The sequence below is a fragment of the Gracilinanus agilis genome, chromosome 6 (genome assembly GCF_016433145.1).
Source record: "Gracilinanus agilis isolate LMUSP501 chromosome 6, AgileGrace, whole genome shotgun sequence".
In the NCBI taxonomy this organism is placed as follows: domain Eukaryota; kingdom Metazoa; phylum Chordata; class Mammalia; order Didelphimorphia; family Didelphidae; genus Gracilinanus; species Gracilinanus agilis.
In genome coordinates this window covers 175,650,370-175,670,027 of record NC_058135.1, presented here as the reverse complement: position 1 = coordinate 175,670,027, position 19,658 = coordinate 175,650,370, and the positions used below count along the sequence as shown (strand labels likewise).

General features: G+C 34.5%; 1 protein-coding gene across 1 annotated transcript in view; it reads left to right on the top strand.

Moving 5' to 3' along the window:
- The window catches only part of N4BP2 (NEDD4 binding protein 2), a 50,113-nt gene extending 31,290 nt beyond the window's left edge, over positions 1-18,823 (top strand). Inside the window, exons 8-16 of the mRNA XM_044681744.1 lie at positions 453-538; positions 1,130-1,175; positions 2,126-2,322; positions 7,017-7,135; positions 8,338-8,470; positions 10,187-10,375; positions 12,730-12,898; positions 17,241-17,364; positions 18,596-18,823. Coding sequence (XP_044537679.1) covers positions 453-538; positions 1,130-1,175; positions 2,126-2,322; positions 7,017-7,135; positions 8,338-8,470; positions 10,187-10,375; positions 12,730-12,898; positions 17,241-17,364; positions 18,596-18,641 — 1,109 coding nt within the window. The 3' untranslated portion in view covers positions 18,642-18,823. The remainder of the gene's footprint in view (positions 1-452; positions 539-1,129; positions 1,176-2,125; positions 2,323-7,016; positions 7,136-8,337; positions 8,471-10,186; positions 10,376-12,729; positions 12,899-17,240; positions 17,365-18,595) is intronic.
- Positions 18,824-19,658: the final 835 nt, after the last annotated feature.

Genomic DNA, 19,658 nt, shown 5'->3' with positions numbered 1-19,658 from the left:
AATGCTCTCTTTTTCTCCCTATATCAAATTTCTAATCCTTACAGTAACATTAATATATTTGTGCAATTCGTGTCAGTTATAGATAATTCTCTTTCTGATGTTGATTTACATTTGACTTAATCTGGAACAGAACTTTTTTGATGCTTGAGATATTAAAACTATTGGGTTAGGTGAAATTAATACTATTTACTTGGATTTCTGATAAAACTTTAAAATTAAAAAGCAGTAGGCAGTAAATGAGGAAATAAGGGCAATTTTATAAATGTTAACAAAAATGTTGTAAATCTTTTAAGCACATAGGAAGCCAGCAGCTACTAGTAATGCCATAAATAGCTTTATGGTTTACATCATTGCTTATGATTCACAGGTAGCAGTCACTGACTCATTACTGGTTCGCCATGTTTTTTTCCTGGGAAAATAATTAGTATATTTTCTTTTTTTCCCCCCAAAAGGGTCTCTAACAGTTGAGGATTGTGTGGTTCATATAGATCTGAATCTGGCTAAAGTGATTCATGAGAAATGGAAAGAATCTATTATGGTTGGTAGGCCTCTTTCTTATGAAAAGTTAATTTTGTATCTTTTGACTTTTTAGTTTCTATGCATTTTAATAAAATGATACATTCTAAATTAAGTATGAAAGCACACATGAATCTAGCCTACTGATTTTTCAGAGATGAATCAACATTTTACTGGGTAAGTCTTTTAGGGATTTTTTTTCTCTTGTAAAAAATACATTGGATGGTCAATACCTTTAGAGATAAATTTGATTTAATAGTTGAGCAACACAACTAATTATAATTTGTTTTAGTTTTTTCTTTAAAAAAAGGGGGGGGGGGGACAATGTGTTGCTCTTAGCATTAAAACCCACAAAGGCAATTTAGTGAATTTTAAAACATAACACTTAAAATTCAACAGAATAGTTGTATAAATGGAAAGTATTTTGGAATTAATGTTAGTTTTAAGATCATTTAATATTTATATAGTTATTTTTATAGATGTTAAAATGTATTTTTCCCATTTTACAAAGTTTCTTCTTAAATGAACACACCTTTATTAGAGATTATGTGGGGGGAAACCTACTATATTCTTTTTAATTAATATTTTTCTTTCATCCCCACATTTTCTTTAGGAACGACAAAGACAAGATGAAGTATCACATATCCTGCATGCTAAAGGTAAAATAATTTAACCCAAATAGTCCTTAAATTGTGATTCTCTTAAGAATAAAGAAAGGTTGAAGCATTATCTTATTTCAAATAATATTTCACTTTCATAATATTAGGAATTTAAAAAACCATTAATGTCAAACAATATTTCTTAAAGAATTTTAAACTTATTATTTTTAATAATTGTGAGACACTATTTCTATATTACTAGAGAAGCACTTAAGCACTCTCCCACTATTAAAATTTTCATTTTAACTCCCCTGTTATTGGTGTTTTCTCCCTCATCAAATTATAGCATACTTACTTGGCTGTGGACATACTGAAACCTTTCCATTTCCTCTCCTTTCCCTTCCCCATAAATGTAAGGCAAAAATATCAGTTGTTTTTGTCTTTGGCTCCAATACTAGGACAGTTGTTTGCACATTATAAACAGGCCCTAAATAAATGTTTGTTTTAAATTGAACTTAAGACATGAGCCCTTTTCTTATATTCTGGTAGGGGAGAATGAGAAATGAATGCAAACAAACACATACAACATAACATAGAATATGAAGAGGTATAAAGTTTTATGAAATTTTAAAGGAAAGTAGTGGTAACTTCTCACTGAGAAGGATCTGAGGAAGGAGAGGTGGGTTTTGAATGGGAAAGTGTAGGGGCAGTATTTATTCCTTTTACTGAAAATTTATATTTCTTCAAATAAATAGGGTATTATAGAAGATTTGTTAATTTAGAAGAAACATGTTAATTTGTAATAACAGGAATTATTACAATTTTACATAAATGCCAATTCTGCATTTCTTTCTAAAGTAGATATTTTTGTGGCTATTTTCTTATATTTATGGACCACATTCTGAAAAATTAAACTGGAGTTGCTCTTTGTCAGTTATACTATGTGGCTTCCTCTCTCTAAATTATACTTACATTTTGAGAAAAATTAAATTATTTTGTTGCTTTTGTAGATATTTCCATTGTTGGCCATTCAAATCCTGATACACCGGAACAAAAATCATCTCAAAGGACGGGCAAAAAAATGCTGAAGTGTCAAAACCCGTCTGAAATGCAACCCTTCATGGATCATTGGAATACTCAGACTAAGAAAGTTTCACTCAGAGAAATAATGTCAGAAGAGATTGCCTTACAGGAAAAACATGAAATGGTATGAATGTCAGTCAGAATATATTTTAAGCTGTTGTCTCAAATTATAAGTAAATCTTTTTGGTAGGCATGTGGTGTGAGGATAAATGTTTTTTACAGTAATTATTATTTTAATTTTTTAGGCCCATACCATCCATCTTAGAATCAATACTACATATTGGTTCCTAGGCAAAAGAATGGTAAGGATAAGGCATTTGGGGTTAAATGACTTGCCCAGGGTCAAAGAGCTAGGCCAGTGATGCACACTTTTTAGAGATGGAGTGCCTGGGCCCTGGCCCACCCTCCAGAGACCATGTGCCCTGCCCACCCCTTGCCCCACACAGAGGAGAGAGGAAGCTCTCCCTTTGGGCTGCTGGGGAGAGGGGCAGGTGAAGTAAGAGCGGGAGGGGAGTGGCTCAAGCACTTTCAAGAGCTCCCTTCCAGCTCTGCTGCATGTGAATCGCCACCTTATCCCCTGTGGGCTCCCATTGGCTGCTGGGTAGAGGGGTGGGGATGGGAAAAAAGGGCATCAGGCATGGTGGAGAGGGGGAGGGTAGCAGCTCCACCAGAGGTCCTCTGCCTTTCTAGTAATAAACTCTGAGGTGGGGGGAGGGCAGTGTGCCCACCCATGCCAAAGGTTCACCATCACTGAGCTAGGAAATGTCTGATGCCAGATTTGAATCTAGGACCTTCTGTCTCCAAGTCTGGCTCCCTATCCACTGAATCACCTACCTACCTGTTCCTTTTATAGTCATTGTTCACAATTATTTTGTCCTATAATTTGTAGTCTCTATAACCTGGTGTGTTGGTTTATGATAAATGAATAAGTTTTTTTTTTTTTTGTTGTCATCTATCGTTGAAATAGGGGTTTTTGACAGTGCTTTTTGAAGATAATTTTTATGACATCATTTCAGAGTCCCAATTTTTTTAAACCTTTTGTGGGGTTATTTCATAATTTTTACAGTAATTTCACAATGTAATACAATACAAAACAAGCTGCACTTCTTTCATAGTTCTCTCTCTCGAAGCATTAGAGTGCATAAGGGGAGTCAATCCAAGAATTAAATTCTTAAAATATGATTTTTGTTATTGTTATCTTCTTATGAAGAAAACACAAATCCTTGTGATTTCCTTTTTCAAAAAACTTGTGATTTTCCTTTTTAAAAAATCTGATACTTAAAAAAATTAAATATTGTTTATACAACTCTTATATTATTGTTTTACTTTCAAGAGTCCTCTACTAAGTTTCCTCTTTTTTTCAAATTCAGCATATAGTTAGTAAATGACCACCGGGTACAGGGCGTTGAGTTTTTTGTAGTTGAAACAAAATTTAGAAGGATATAAAGAGCATTCTCAAAATGAGGAACAAGGAGAGTGGTTTGTGAACAGTTTTTCCCTTCTTTTCTTTTCTCTTTTGCTTTCTTTCTCTTCTTTTCTGCTTTTTCTTCTGTTAGCTATTGTTATTTGAATCAGAAAATGATGAAAATCTCAAATAACATAAACATTCACCCTCCTAATATACTCCTAATATAAATACTATACTATTAAATATAATATGCTATTAAATAGTATTTCCTAAAGGTAGCCCCTTTAACTCATGCATAGGCAGTTGAGACATTCATGAATTTTTATGAAAAGATAAAGAAAGGCCAAAAATTTAAGCCCAACTTGTGGGATCTTTTTGTAAAAAAAGAAAAGTTGCTTTTGTTGAAGCTTTTTTATCTTTGTCATTGAGTAGTTTGTTCCTAGGATTCGGGAATAGAAACTTATCTGCCTTAGTTTAAGAAAGCAGACACAGGGCCAAGGTTGTTCTCTGGAAAGAGGATTAGATCTGATGGAGCCATTCATAGAACTGAGGTTAAAATTCTGCCTTTGTTGCTAAGTGTTTTTGTGACCTTGAGCAAGTCAATTAACCTGCTTGTACTTCAGTTTCCTAATTGGAAGATTAAAGATTTGACCTTAAAGTGTCCCATCCAATTAAAAATTTATAATCTTGTGATCTTTTCCTGAGATTCACTTACCACTTTGCTTCATGTTGCCCAAAGCTTACTCCTCCAAAGGAACACTTTCTTGTGTTATAAACAACAAAAGTTATTTTAATATATGTGAAAAGCTTTGTTTAAAGGGAGTCATCATATCAGGTGTTTAATGGAATGATAAATTTGAAATTCATTAGCAAGATCAGAAACTCAATGACTTAGGTGGTCACGGTTTCCAAATCACTAATATTATCTTATCATTAGATTTACTTTTAAAAAGCATTATAATATATATTACCAAATGCTGAAGGTGAAAACTAGCCCCTTCTCTTTCCCAAAGTTGCCCTTTTCTTCCACTCATTGTCAGTTCCACAAATGTTTATAAAGCTCTTGGGTAGAAAGCACAGTGTTAGTTGGGAGAAGTATAAAAATGAGTGAAACAATTCTGGTAATTGATAAGCTTATGATATAGAAGAAAACAATATTACCCAAATACCACTGAGTAAGATGCAAAGTTTGATTTGTCCATTACATGTAGAAAATATCTGAAGAGGGAAATGCCACTGATGTCTAAAATGATCAAATGTGTAAATTATTTTTTTTTTGAATGTATATTTAGACAAGTCTTGGGGGGTGGGGGAGCAAGCTCTGAGAAAGCCCAGAATCCTTTAGTTTTTATTGATCTGCATTCAGTACTTTTCATATCATTTTCCTATCAGTTCTTTTGATGATAAAGAATGAAGGATACATCTGACTATGATGACAATGCCTGTTGGAGTTTGGGATAGTAAGAGATAAAGGCATGTCATGTGGTACTCAACTGGCCCTTTTGTGTTTTCCAGACTAGGGCCCTTTGTAGTTGTAGCCTTGTAGCAGCAGTTATCCTTCCTCTTTAGGAATTCCTCAGGGAATAATTTTTCCTTCTGTGTGCAAGAAAAATTAAAGCAACTACCATGTTGCAGAGCACTGACTTGTTAATGCTAAAATCACACAGAGACTTACTTTAAATATATAACATGTAGAAAGTTGATTTTTTTTTTTAACCCTTACCTTCCATCTTTGTATTAATTCCAAGGCAGAAGAGTGGTCAGGGCTAGGCAGTGGAGGTATAAGTGACTTATCCAGGATCACATAGTCAGGAAGTGTCTGGTGTCAAATTTGAACCCAGGACCTCCATTCTCTAGGCTTGGCTATCAATCCACTGAGCCACCTAGCTGCCTCCTGCTGTTTTTTTAAAAATAAAATTGATTGTCTATATCTCTTGTCAGAAGTAGAGAGGAGAATGAGCATTTTTTTCCTCTTAAAAATTTTTTTTATTCTGCAAAAAAATGGCTAAAAAGCCCATTTCCATATAGACAGTGAATTTGCATTTCATACTAGCTTATTAAAAGACACCCACATATATGTGTGTCTATATATAATTCCTACATGTTACTTTAAACCTGTTGTGCTTTTTTCTGTGCTTCCTTATAAATTGTTCTCTTCTATGCATTAAAAAAATGTTCAATTTAGCTCCCCTCTTTTTTTCTTTCCCTTTCCCTTTCCCTTTCCCTCCCCTTGCCTTCTTTTCTTTTTCATATCAGTGTTACTAAACCTCTCATCCTCTAAACCCTACCTTCAATTAAATATGGGTAAAAAAAAGAAAGTAACAGACAAGCAAAATGAATCCACACAGTATCCATGTCAACAAATCTAGGTCTTTTTTTGTATTTTGAATAAGTAATTAGCAAGCACTGATTTGGGGCACCATCACAAGACACTTTTTGGTGAATTATTTAATTTGTGGATACAGATAGTGAAATGAGAATGGATCTTATGTCCTTTTTTTTGTAAAAGCCTTTCATTTTCTGTTAGGATCTATACTAAGTATCAGTTTCAAGATAAAGGCTAGGCAATTGGAGTTAAGTGACTTGTCCAGGGTCACACAGCTAGGAAGTATCTGAGGTTAGATTTAAACTCAGAGCCTTCTATTTCCAGGCTTGGCTCTCTACTCAGTAAACCACATAACTGCCTCAAGTCCTTTGATTAACAAGGGTAAGAAAATTGATTTGTAAAATGAGAGACTCTAGATGGCCACCTTAAGGTCCTAGAAGTCCCTTTTACCTTCAAGTAAGTGGTCCAAATGGGACTTCTGTCTAATAATTTTCACATTTTTGCTTTGAAAATAAAATCTGTTTCTTAAAAATAGCTACAAACTAAAATATCTAAAAACAAGAGGTGGGGGGTCAGCTGTGTAATTCAGTGTATTGAGAGCCAGGCCTAGAGATGAGAGGTCCTAGTTTCAAATCTGGCCTCAGACACTTCCCAGTTATGTGACCCTGGGCAAGTCATTTAACCCCCATTGTCTAGCCCTTTACTTCTCTTTCTCCTTGGAACTAATACACAGTATTGATTCTAAGATGGAAGGTAAGGGTTAAAAAAAAAAAAAGAGGTGGGAAGAATGGAGTGCTTCCTCACCATGAATTCCATATGATGTGGACTTCACAAATCTGAATACCACTTCCACACACCCCCCACATTAAAAAATAAACCACAATTGCTTAATTTGTATATTTTACTCATTTAGAAGAACAACAAAAATTATTCAAGAATAACCATATTCTCATATTAGTAATTATAGCCTTTAACCAGTAGGAAAAATTGCATTACTGTATATAACAGCCTGCTTTGCAAATTAGTGTTATGCTTTTAGATCAGTGCAACTAGCAGCATGGCTAATCTTGTGTTTTTGGTTTAGAAACAGGTACCACTTGTGTTTGAAAAAAATTGTGCTGCAAAGCTGAAGGAGAAACAACTCTTGAAGATGTTCCCAACCATTAACCAAAACTTTCTGATGGATATCTTCAAAGATAACAAGTGAGAGTGTAACCATATATAAAATATATATCCTTCAAAAGCGTTATCTGTTAATATAATCTCAAGATTAAAATGGAAATTGAAACATACATTTAAATGTAGGGGATTCTCTAACTTAGTTCTTACTTATTTGAAGAAATACTGTAAAACCTTATTTTGAAGTATAAATTATTTTTTATCTGGTATATTAATTTTAAAAAACTAGGCATTAATAACTCCATGAGTAACCATTGGTTTGATCAAAGCATTGTTTTAGAAGCATGGCCTTGCCTTGTTAAAGGTAGTACTCAGTGGTTTGATCATTTGTACCAGTGAAATTCAGTTCCACAATGGTGGTAAATGTCTGTAAATGCAGGACACTAGGAGGTGTCAGAGATACAAAGGGGAAGTCTAGCACGGTCTCTGCTTGTGTTCTCCTGCTTGTCAACAAATGAGTACAAGGTGGCATCTGATTACAAAGTGTTCTGGGACAGTTTGAGAAGAGAGCACCCTTTCACCTGGAGGATTCCACTGAAAGACTTCAGAGGAATGTAGCACTTAGTAGAGCCATGAAGGAAGAGAGAAACTTTGACAAGTGTAAATGCTGGAGTGCATTTCAGGCCTGGGGGATGGCCATACAGAACCTTTGACACATTGTGTTTAGCAAGCAGCTGCTGGAGAGGCAGGAAGTGAGCTAAGCTGAGCTGGAGAACCACTCTTCCATCACTAACACCGCACCCTGTACCAAACTCTTGGAGGAAGTGCAGGAGAAAGGACATGGCCACATGTATTCTCTGCAGGGGGTTGTCATTTAAGCTTGCTCTGATCCTCACTGTTTTTCTGGGAGAGTTCATCCCTTTTTGTGGAGAATGCTTTGTAATAACTATTCTTGCAATGCCATGAGTAGATACCTTTGCTAAAGAGCAGTCTGTTGACCGATTCTTTTAGGGAAGCCTACTGGTAGGGATTCTTTAGCTACAGGGTTAGCAGGATAGTCACTCAGAGTTACCCCTATAACTGTCAGTGACAGTAGAGGTTGGGGGTGATTAGCCCCAAACGGTATAGCAAAGAATAGAAAAACAATGTGTGTGTTTATGATTATACTTAGTGTTTATGCAGTGCTGGTTCTGTTGATTATGTTTTGCTGAAAGATGATTTATTTTAACATTTATTATAAGTGGAATTTTCCACCCATTGACATTATTTACATTTTATCTCCACAGCTACTGTTTAGAACAGACAGTACAATTTCTAAATTGTGTACTTGAAGCAGATCCTGTGAAAACTGTCGTAGCCCAAGATTTTGTTCATCAAAATGAAACTCCTTCTTTTACACAGAAGTCTAAAGAGAAGAAGGTATAGTATGGGCTGCTTTGGAAATGATGGCAAAATCATTAAATTCTTTCTTTCCTGCTGAGGTGAATTTGTGAAATCATCTATGGGCAATCCTCCACAAATTCAGATTGGAACTTAAATCAATGCTTTACCCTCTACAGAAGTCTGACCTGATTTTACAGAGGTCAGTTTTCCTGAGGTGGTGGAAGCATTTTTTGAACATGGAGATAGCCATAGATATAGATTATTTGAAGGTTAGAGATCTTTCTGGCAAGAAGAATAAATTAAAAAAAGGCAGAAAAGGCAAAATAGTTGATGATTTTGTGATGTCTTTCCTTTTAAATGAATTTGAAATTAATTTTGTCCTGATAATTGACACACAGAAGTAGTAGAGGCCATTTCTGGCATGGGGCATAACCAGTACTAAGTATTGCATTTATCATATTGTGCTTAACAAACATCTCTCAGAGATGTCAGGGGGTCAGGTTGGTTGAGTACCAGAACTGTTCATTCATCACCAACACCATCCCTGGCAACAAATTTTATAAAGAACCTTAGGAGGACATCTAGGTCTTGCAGTTCAAGAGTTGAGAGTTGTGGGGGCAGCTGAGTGGCCCAGTAGATTGAGAGCCAGGCCTAGAGATGGGAGGTCCTCGGTTCAATTCTGGCCTCAGACACTTCCCAGCTGTGTGACCCTGGGCAAGTCACTTGACCCCCACTGCCTAGCCCTTGACCTCTCTTCTGCCTTGGAGCCAATACATAGCATTGACTCCAAAATGGAAGGTAAGGGCTTAAAAAAAAAAAATAAATAAAGAGTTGAGTTGCCATGGCAAATGCAATTTTTTAATTAAACTCAATTTAAAATTTTTTGTTACTAAATTTTGCTTTTTTTTTTATTGCTGAAGTTTCTCCCTTCTTCCCCAAAGAGCCATCCCATGTAACAAAGTGTATTTTTAAGAAGAAAAAAAGATCAGCAAAATCAATACATTAACAAAAAAAACCTAAAAATAGGTACAGTGTTATACTCCTGTGGAAGGTAATTCTTCTTTGAGGCCATGCTTATTCTTTGTAATTTTGCAACATTCACTTTTGATGTTTTGTGATGGTTCTTTTATTGTGTCTATTTTTTGGTTTTGCTTGCTTTACTCTGCATTAATTCATCTTAAGCCTTTTTAGGTTTCTCTGTATTTCTATTTGTCTTTTCTTTTGACTTGGGGGAATGTTTTATTAACACTCAGGTACAACAATTTGTTTAGCCATTTCCTAATCAGTTTATATCTACTTTTTTTCCAGTTCTTATCATTAAAAGTGCTGCTAAAAATAATTCAGTATAGGAGGATTTGCTTTTTTTTTTTTTTTTTTTTTTTTTTTTTTTTTAATCAGTGGGTTCTAATCCTGACTTTGAGAATCTTTCTAGACCTACTTTCTTGCCCGTACAATTAAAACCTTTATTTGGTTAGGTATCTTGCTTTTAGTACTGATAATTTTTTTGAGAACTTTACAGTACCTTTCAATGTGATAATATATTCCCTAAACTAGGATTAAAGGCAAGTGAGTGACCCTCATTTATGAATTTATGATGTAGATGCTTCTTTGGCACTAGAGATAATGCATCTTAAACAACCAGTCTCTGAATAGGAAGGTGAAAAGAGCCAAGAGAAACATTTAGATTTAACTGGAAGATACTGTTTAGAGTCAGACTGTTTTCTATTTGGTTACTTACTGCTTTACTTTCAGACAAAGAAATCCAAAGAGACAGAAGATATACCAAGTGATCCATCTTTTCAGGATTTTGAGTACCCTAAGTATGATGACTACAGGGCAGAGGCTGTCCTTCACCAGCAAAAGAGATTGGAATGTTATAGCAAGGCAAAAGAAGCTTATCGAATGGGGAAAAAAAATGTTGCCACATTTTATGCACAGCAGGTAAAATGGAGAACTACTTTTTTTTTACTGTTACTATTATCTAAAATATCTATCCCTTAAGCAAAATTTTTTTATATTTTATATTGCTAGTTTTTGTGTTAGACTTCTACTTTAGATTTCTTTAGGACCAAAAGTGGGACAAGGAGAGGGAAATTCACTAGGGATAGAAACAAAGTCTTATGTTGTTGCAAAAAGTCATTTTTATAAGTATGGAATGGAATAACTTGGTTGGACTGGAGTTTATTTAAAAAATCTCCATTTTAAGGTACTACAAGCTCAATATAATGATATTTAAGTGATTTTAGGTATACTAGGCTCTTTGCAATTATCTCATTTGATCTTCAGAGATTTGGTGCTTTTATTATCCTTGTTTTATAGATGAGTTGATTGATGAGACAGAGGTTAAGTGAATTGTCCAGGGTCACATAGTGACTGGAACTAAATTTAAGTTTTCCTGAATCTAGCTCCAGCACTCTGTTAATGTGATAAGGCAATAAGCAATGTTAATAGGAAATGAAGGTTCCACTGTACTCTTTCCCCTTCATCTGTCATTTCTTTAATAAGAACATTGATAAGCTGAAGAGTGTCCAGAGGAAAACAAGTAGAATGCTGAAGTCTTAAAGTTCTTCTTTTGTACCAAGCTTTTCACAGCATTCAATTTCTATTTTTGTTTTGTTTTCTTATCCATTTACATTATTGTATTCATTGCATATATTGTTTTTTTCCTGGGATCTATGTACTTTGCTTGGATCATTACATGTTAGTCTTCTCATAAACCTTTATTATTCTTCAAATTGGTCATTTTTACAGCTCAGTAATAATCCATTATCTGTATGTATTACAATTTGTTTTAGCCATTCTCCAGTTAATGGGCATCATCTTTGTTTCCAGGTCTTTCACTATTACACAAAGTGCTACTATTCGTGGAGTATTATTTTGTTTATAGGGCCTTTTTCATCACTGCTTATCACTACTAATCTGACATTTCAAATACATCAACACATGTAGACATTTTGGTCACTCTCTTAGCTTAATTCCAAATTGCTTTCCAAAATGGTTGATCAGTCCATAGTTTCACTTGATAGTGCATTATTCTTCTTCCCACAACCCTTCTACCATTGACTATTATCATCTTTTGTCATCCTTGTCAAATTTTTGGTATAAAGTAAAGCCTCAGAATTGTTTTGATTAAATTTCTCTTATTTGTGATTTGGAACTGCCTTTCATGTGGTTGTTGAGAGCTTGAAATTCTGATGTTTAATGTTTTTTCACATCCTTTGAACTCCTAAACTTTAGGGAATAGCTTTTAGTTTTTAGTTTTCTATATATCTTGGAAATTAAACCCATCAGAGACATGGTATAATGTGTAGAAAGCTTTCTGGGCTGAGGGCCAGAAAGACTATTTTGTCTTTAGTCATTACCTCTATCCATTTTTAGGTTAAGAATTCTCTCCCTGGCCATAGTTGTGAAAGTTTCCTTATTTGGTTCTCTACAAGTTTTTTAATGATATGATAATTCAAGTCAGATATCCATTTTGAGCTAATTGTGGCATATGGTGTAAGATGTCTAAACATAATTTCTAGAAAACTGCTTTCTAGTTTTTAGTTTTCATAACAGTTCTTGTCAAATTCCCTAAATAATTTGTTCTCCTGTTTACCAAGCAATGTAACATTAGGGAATATTAGTGCCAAAACCAAGGCAGATAACTACTTATCTTCAACCCTTGAAGAAGATTAACATCTCTTTTTTAAAAAGCGTTCCCTGTTGCAGCTACTGCTCTCTGTTTATTTTGGTATCACTTTTCTGATTATGATAGAGATAGGCAAGGCAACTACAAGAAACTTTAGGAATAGTGGGATTTCACCAGTGGCCTCTATATTACTTCTAAAGAGAAGGTCTAATGTCTCTCATTTTTAGGTCAGAAGTATTTTGCTTCATGGGGGCAGAGGCATGGGTTTGGGTTGTATCTGGTTGGTCTCATCCTATTTAATACTTTATTTAGTAACCATAAAGCAGAAAAAAACCTCATTTTAGTAGTATTTTAAATACTATTTTAGTAGTATTTTAAAAGTATCTATATCTATATCTATCTATATCTATATCTATATCTATATATCTATCTATATCTATATCTATCTATCTATATATATATGTATATATATAGTCACATATATAAGTTAAAATTTAAAATACCATACAGGGGACCTGTATGGTATTTTAAATTTTAACTTCATTTGTCTTGCTCCTGTTTAAGCAGCCTTTTCTTATGGGTCCTGTTAATTATTTTCATTATTTATTGCTAAGCAGAAAAAAGCCCTTAGTATCAACTGGTGATTTTTTTTCAATAATTAAAGGGTAGTCTCCATGAGGAGAAGATGAGAGAAGCCAACCATCTTGCTGCTGTGGAGATATTTGAGAAAGTTAATGCTTCCTTGCTACCACAGAATGTTTTGGACCTTCATGGACTGCATGTAGATGAAGCCATAAATCATTTAATAACTGTTTTGCAACGAAAAACTGAAGGTAAGTATCAGTTTTCAAAAAAAATTGATTTTGGTAATTTTCGCATTTTTATAGCAGTAAAAAAGGGTCTGCATTTATTTGCTGCTGATCTATAATGGTATATAAACAGTTTGGAATACGCTTCTTATTTAATGACTCCGTCTTAAAAAATATTCCTCTTTAGTATGCATGAAAATACTTCCCTTTTTATTTCTGCCTCCCACTTATTACATTTCCTTTTTATTTTAGTCCGGCATTTTCTAATGTCAGGCCACTTACAAAGAGAACTCTATGGCTTGAAGATAACTTTCTGAAATCTTGTGTATTTTTACTGTAGTAGAAATGAAAAGGGCATGGACAGAATTACTGAAAATTGTCTCAAAAGGTTTTTGGAAGAACTCAAAAGTTCTTGAGGCTTAGCTCCAGAACAAGCTGGACATTTCCTCTTTACTGCTTCTGTCTTTGACTTAAGGAAATGAAACAACCTGTTAGGCCTATCTTTTCCCAGGGATTCAGCTAAGGTGTCAGATAACTATTGTACTCTGCTCTGGCTCTTGAGTTTCTACTCAGAGGTAGAAACTTCCCACCCACAAATACCTCAAAGACTCAGGTGGTACATCACTAAGTCCAGTGATGAGCGTCTCTTCATGGCTCACTCTGCTGGGGTTTATCCTGTGTGTGAGGTGGGGCATTGATTCTCAGTGCACTGGGTTGTGACGTTGCTTCTAGAGCAGGCCTCAGAGAAAAACTTAGGCTCCCCCTCTGTTCCTTACTCTTAGTTTGAGCCAGCCTCTCTTTCTCAAAGACTCAGGAAGTTCTCAAGCCCAGTTCCCTATCTTCTTTGTTCCTACACCTATTCCCTATTCCACAGTTTTTCCATGAGTAGTATATATTTTATATATTAGATTTTCATGTAATCAAACTTTAATTTTTGTGATTTCAAAAAATTTATTTTTCCAATTTCATGTAATAGTAATTTTCAGTGTACATTTTCCAAAATTATAAGATCCAGACCATCTCTCTCTTTTCCTTCCCTCCCCTCAGTTGGAAATGGTTAGCTATTTGATCTGGGCCACACATGCATTATTATGCAAAACACACTTCTATTCAATCTTACTTTCTAAATCTTCTACTTTGTTTTTTCTTTCCAAAAAATACTTTTCCCCATGTGACTCAAAAAAAGGTCCATTTTTATTTTTCTACTGGTGTGATATGAGATATATGAGATATGCAGGCCAAAGAAAATGAAATGAAAATGATCCCCAAAAGAGTATTTTTAGCCATGTTTGGGTTAAAAAAAAGGTAGGGGGGGGGGATGTGTCTTCTTGTTTGAAAAGAAGACTTTGAGAAGACAGAACTCCTGGTTTGCTTTCATCTTCTCCAATCCAGAGAATTTATTTATATTGGACTTGGAGCATATTAGCCTTTTAACTAACAGAGAAATACACTATTTTCTCTTGGAAATGTTTTTTTTTTTTTTTTTTTTATCCTGGGACTCCAATCTAGGAGCATAGGGCCACAACCAGTAGGCAATGGGTCACACAGTTGCTCAGGGTCGCCCAGCTGGGAAGTGTCTGAGCCCGGATTTGAACCTAGGACCTTTCGTCTCTAGGCCTGGCTCTCAATCCACTGAGCTAGCCCAGCTGCCCCTACTTTAGGTTGCAGTTTCTTTAGCAGATGTAGTTTTTACAGGGTGGGGTTGCTAGCCCAACCCTCCTCCTTTTTCATCCAGGCTAGGGACTGTCCTTGGCCCAGGAGTGGTAAGGGTGGGCAATAGGGGTCAAGTGACTTGCCCAAGGTCACACATTGGAAATGTAGATTATAGAAATTATAGATGTTATGATGGTAATTTGAGGAAAGTTATTTGGGATAAGGGAATTGAAAGGAGGATGTTGGAGACTTGGTAGGTGGATAAATTAGGCTACAGGTAGGCTGGGATTAAAGGAGATTCAGGGTATAATAGGACTGAAGTCAGGAGTATAACACAGAAGGGAAACAGATCTTCTTGGGAGAAAGAAGTTAAACTAAACAGACTAACCCAGCAGGCTTACAGACTGGGACTTAAACTCAAACACAAGCTGAGGGAAATAGACTAGACTGAAATTAACAAACAGGCTTTAGTTAATTTCACAGGAAGGGACCTATTTTGAAGTAACACCTTCCTTTCAAGATGGATGCCCCAGCTTCCCTCTAAGCCCAGAGTATGTTGTCTTTTCCCTCTTCTTCCCTCTTGATAACTAACAGACAAATTACACTAAATAGGACTATTGGAACACAAAGGGTTTATTTGTTTGAAGAATGTTTGTTAGCAGTTATCTCAGGAACCTCAGGTGGGGGAAGGGAAATAAAGATGGAATCTGAGCAAGGACCTGCCTTTTCAGTTTTACAAAATGCTATCTAAAGGGAATAAATAATGATTTGATTAAATTATAAATAATGCTGTCAATTAGATAACTCTTCACAGATTTAACTCCTCTAATTTCTCTCCTTATAAACTCCACAGCCACTAAGGTAAGGGAGGGAAGGCAGGGTGGTATTAGGAAAGGAAGATATAAAGGATCTATCTAAAATAATAATTTCTTAAGTAAATATATCAATGCTAGGCTAAATTTCAATATTGAAGCTAGATAATCTAAGAGCTCGCTCATTGACTTCCTCCCTCCACGGAAGATCCAGTCAACTGCCCTCTCCTCAAGATTCTAAAAGCCCAACTGCTTTTGGAACTCAGCCAAAGCTAGAAAAAACTATAACCCCCAATTCTGTATACTACATAGAACATTATGACTGACACCATTCCTCTGCAAAATTTTGGAAGGGATTAAAAAAAAAAGATGTTTATTGGTGTCTACTTCTCCCTATATCATATTCTTCTCCGCCTAGAGAGCTATATTTTTATATATTTTTAAATACAAAAGATGAAGAGGAATAATAATCTAATAAAACCAATAACTACATTTAAAAAACTGATATTATTTAAGATTCAGCACTTGTGGGATTTCCACCTTAGCTAATTTTCATATTAACCATTTTCAAAAATATATGTCTCTCTGCATTTTAACATCATCACCTTTTTATCAGTAAGTATTTCATCTACATTCTTTTAGACTTACTATTGGACTTACTCATTTGGTTTATAATTATATTGATCAGTGTTCTACAATCTTTCAAAGTTGTATTTCTCTGTGATGATGTTGTCATTGAAAAAGTTGTTCTTCTACATTATTCTCAGTTCCTGAACATCTTCCAAATGACCAAATTGTTAATTTCATCATTTCTTATGGTTGAATAATATTCCATTTCATTCATATCCCACTATTTGTTTAGCTATTCTCTAGTAGAATCAGTTTCTCTTTTAGTTTCCAATTATTGGCCATTATGAAAAGACCTTTTTATAAATATATTTATACATATAGGTTCATTTCCTCTTTGTTTTTTTTTTGGGGGGGGGAGGAAAGGGATAGCTCTAGTGGCTGGTATAGCTGGGTCAAAGAACATAGTTATTATTTGATTTTCAGAACAGGTTTTCATGGCTCCAACCAGAGGTATACAAATTTGTTTGTTTCCCCAAACTTCTCCAACAGTTGTAATTTTCTTCTTTTGTTATCTTTACCAGTCTGCTATGTATGAGGTGTGGAGTCTTTAAGTTCTAATTTATATTTCTCATTATTAGTGATGTGAAGAATTTTTAATATGATTTATTGATGCTCCAGTTTTCTTCCTTTGAAAACTGCTGTGTGTATATATATATACATATATATATATATCCATTTGTCATTTGGGAAATAGAAATTCCTGTAATTCAAAATATTTTTTTGGAGAGGATAGTAATATCACTAAGATAAGTATGTTGTGGGAGGGGTGAGAGGAAGGCAGTTTGAGTTCATCTCTAGTGTAAAGATATAGGAATAGGGGCCTGGACTGGTGATTTCCTTGATATAGAGAACCCCAAGATGAGCTAGGCGCTAATAGAGTGCTGGAAGAACTGAAGTCAAATTCCAGAGTCAGACACTAGCTGTATGATCTTGGGGAAGTCACTTAATCTTTGCCTGTGTTTCCTCATCTTTAAAATAATACTACTAATAATAGAACTACCTCCCAGGGTTATTGTGAGTATCTAATGAAAGCTAGAATTTACCTCTTCATTGTTCAGTTCTTTTTTCTTGGAATGAGTTTCTGTGAAGATTCACTATACATGGAATTTGGATAAAATATTCCTTTTAATGCATTTGAAAATTTTGTTTGAGATATTATACAGCTTAATCATTGTGGAAACAATTTTAGATATGTAAGTGTGCATTTGTTGTATATCAAGACCATCTCCTCTGTGAGTGAATTTTAATGGTTGTAATTCCTTTTGTAATAGAGTATAAGCAGAATGGTGGTAAACCATATCTCTCTGTGATTACGGGAAGAGGAAACCATAGCCAGGGAGGAGTTGCTCGAATCAAACCAGCAGTCATTAAATACCTCACAAGCCACAACTTCAGGTAAGCTTAGATTTCTGTTACAGATAATGAAACTTTTATATATAATTTGGTAAACATGAATTTTTGTTTAAAATAGGTTCTTCAATAGTAAATGGAAATGAATTGTACCAATCCCATTGCTACCTCCATGCCACAAATCATGTGCATAAATAAAGACAGGAGTTTATGTGTTTTTATATTTCATTGCAATTCCATTTCTAGCTCTACTAAGAATTTTAGAAAGAAGTCATATATTGTGCCTCAAAGTAATCTTTTGAAAGTTCACATTATGAAAATTTTTACTAGAGAAATGTTTTCTAAAATGAAAACTTAAGATTACATCTCATAATATAGATTTGCTGTTTGATTTCCCAATACTTTGAAGGTCATATATTATTTAGTGACTGAAATAGTATGGTGAAAATATCTATTAGAAGACAAATCTGCAGATTAGTCAGCAAATTCATCAATGTGGTCTGATTGTCATGGTTACTTCTTTGTAATAAAAATGCCATGTTTGTACAAAAAAAAATATAGAAACATTCATTCTGAGGGAGAGAAGTAATATTTCAGAGTTAATTTTGGGAAAGGAGTCAATTCACAAATACATGGTATCCATTAGAAATCTCTTTTACTGACTACTGCTGTTGTTTACTTTTCTGTAGAACAAAGTTCATGTTTAGCAGGATCTGTAGACTTCATTTCTTAGGTTTCCCTTCTGGCATTGACTTTTAATCAGGGACTTCTTCTGAGGACTGGCTTGCTTTTTATGTGCAGTCAGTCTAGCTACAGATAGCAGTGGTCTTATTTTTAGAGAGCGAGTGTCTGTTTCTTCCTTCCTGAATTTAGAGGTATAATTCAGTTCTGAGAGTCAAGAAAATAAGACTTAATTAACAATTATTCAGATCTAGGCACTACTCATGTTTCTCAGTTGTATCAAATTTGACATTAAATTAAAGGGAGTAATTAGCAAACAGTCAGAATTAGTGATCTAAGGTTATAAAATTTAAGGACTTGGAAAGGGCCTTAAAGGTCATCTGTTCTTCACACTTTACATATGAAGAAAATATCCAGTAAGTTTGTGGCAGAGCATGGAGTAGACTGAATTTCTTGATACCTTGTTTGGGGTTTTTTCCATTATACCTTAGTCATACTCTTAGTAGACATTATACTTTGAGATGGAGTTCTTAAGGATGTAGTTTTAATGCTGTTATAAAGCTATATTTTGAATTTATTCCTTCTTCTTTTACAGGTTCTCTGAAATTAAACCAGGGTGCTTGAAAGTTATGCTGAAGTAAAACAGCATAGATGTGACTGATTTTTTTGTTGTTGTAGTTGTACTTGTACTGAAACATTTACAGCAATTCAATTTGACTTTACTGTTATAGAAATGTTTCCTTGGAACAATTTCCACTTTTACAGCTAAATAATTTGTGATGTTTTTCAGAACTTGAAAGAATCTTACTTTTTTACTACGTCTAATGCCAAATATGTTGCCTATCAAAGATTTAAAAATACAGCATCCTTATTGATTACAGAATTTTAAAGAAAACATCTAAAAGTTTGATGTTCCCCAATTCTTCCTTCAGATAGGAGATAAAAGTTTTGTATTGCTATTTTAACATTTACATAATACCTATAGACTCCAAGTAGTATGGAGAATATGCCCATGAAAGTCTTGTTTAAAAAAAGCAAACATATTTGAGTATGACACACAAGTCAAACATTCTATTTGTCATCGTGTCCTGCCATATGCCAAAAGGGATAAAAGGGACTACTGGGATTTTTTTTTTCCTGACTTTTGAGATCTCTCTTTCTTGCCTTTTTCCTGTGTGTGTGCCATGTATGAAGAGGGAGTGGGTAGATAGGTAGATAGGTTAGAGGTTATGTCTCAGTTATGTCCCCTCCCCATGAGTCTTATTCATGCTCTCCTTTGCACCTTTTTCTAATAAGGCAAGAATGTTTAAAGAAATGTTTAGACCATGTTATTGGGATATATTCTTTGTTGCTTAAATAAAACTGGCCTGTTAAATAGTATTAAGTATCTTCATTTATAGTTAATATGGGTAATGTCTAAATTGTAGTAGGTTGAAATCCTGTTATCCAGCAGAAATTTAGAAAAAAACATTCTTAACACTAAATGACTTAAAAGAAAATCTTATAGCTAAAGTTTTAACCATATTAAACATAATCCTCAATATTTTCTCAAAGGAAAATTCCATAGATTTGCTCTGCCCAATGGACTAGCTGTACATACATACTTTTGTTTCTTTATAATTATTTTCCATTATGCTCCTTGACAGTTTTGAGCTGAG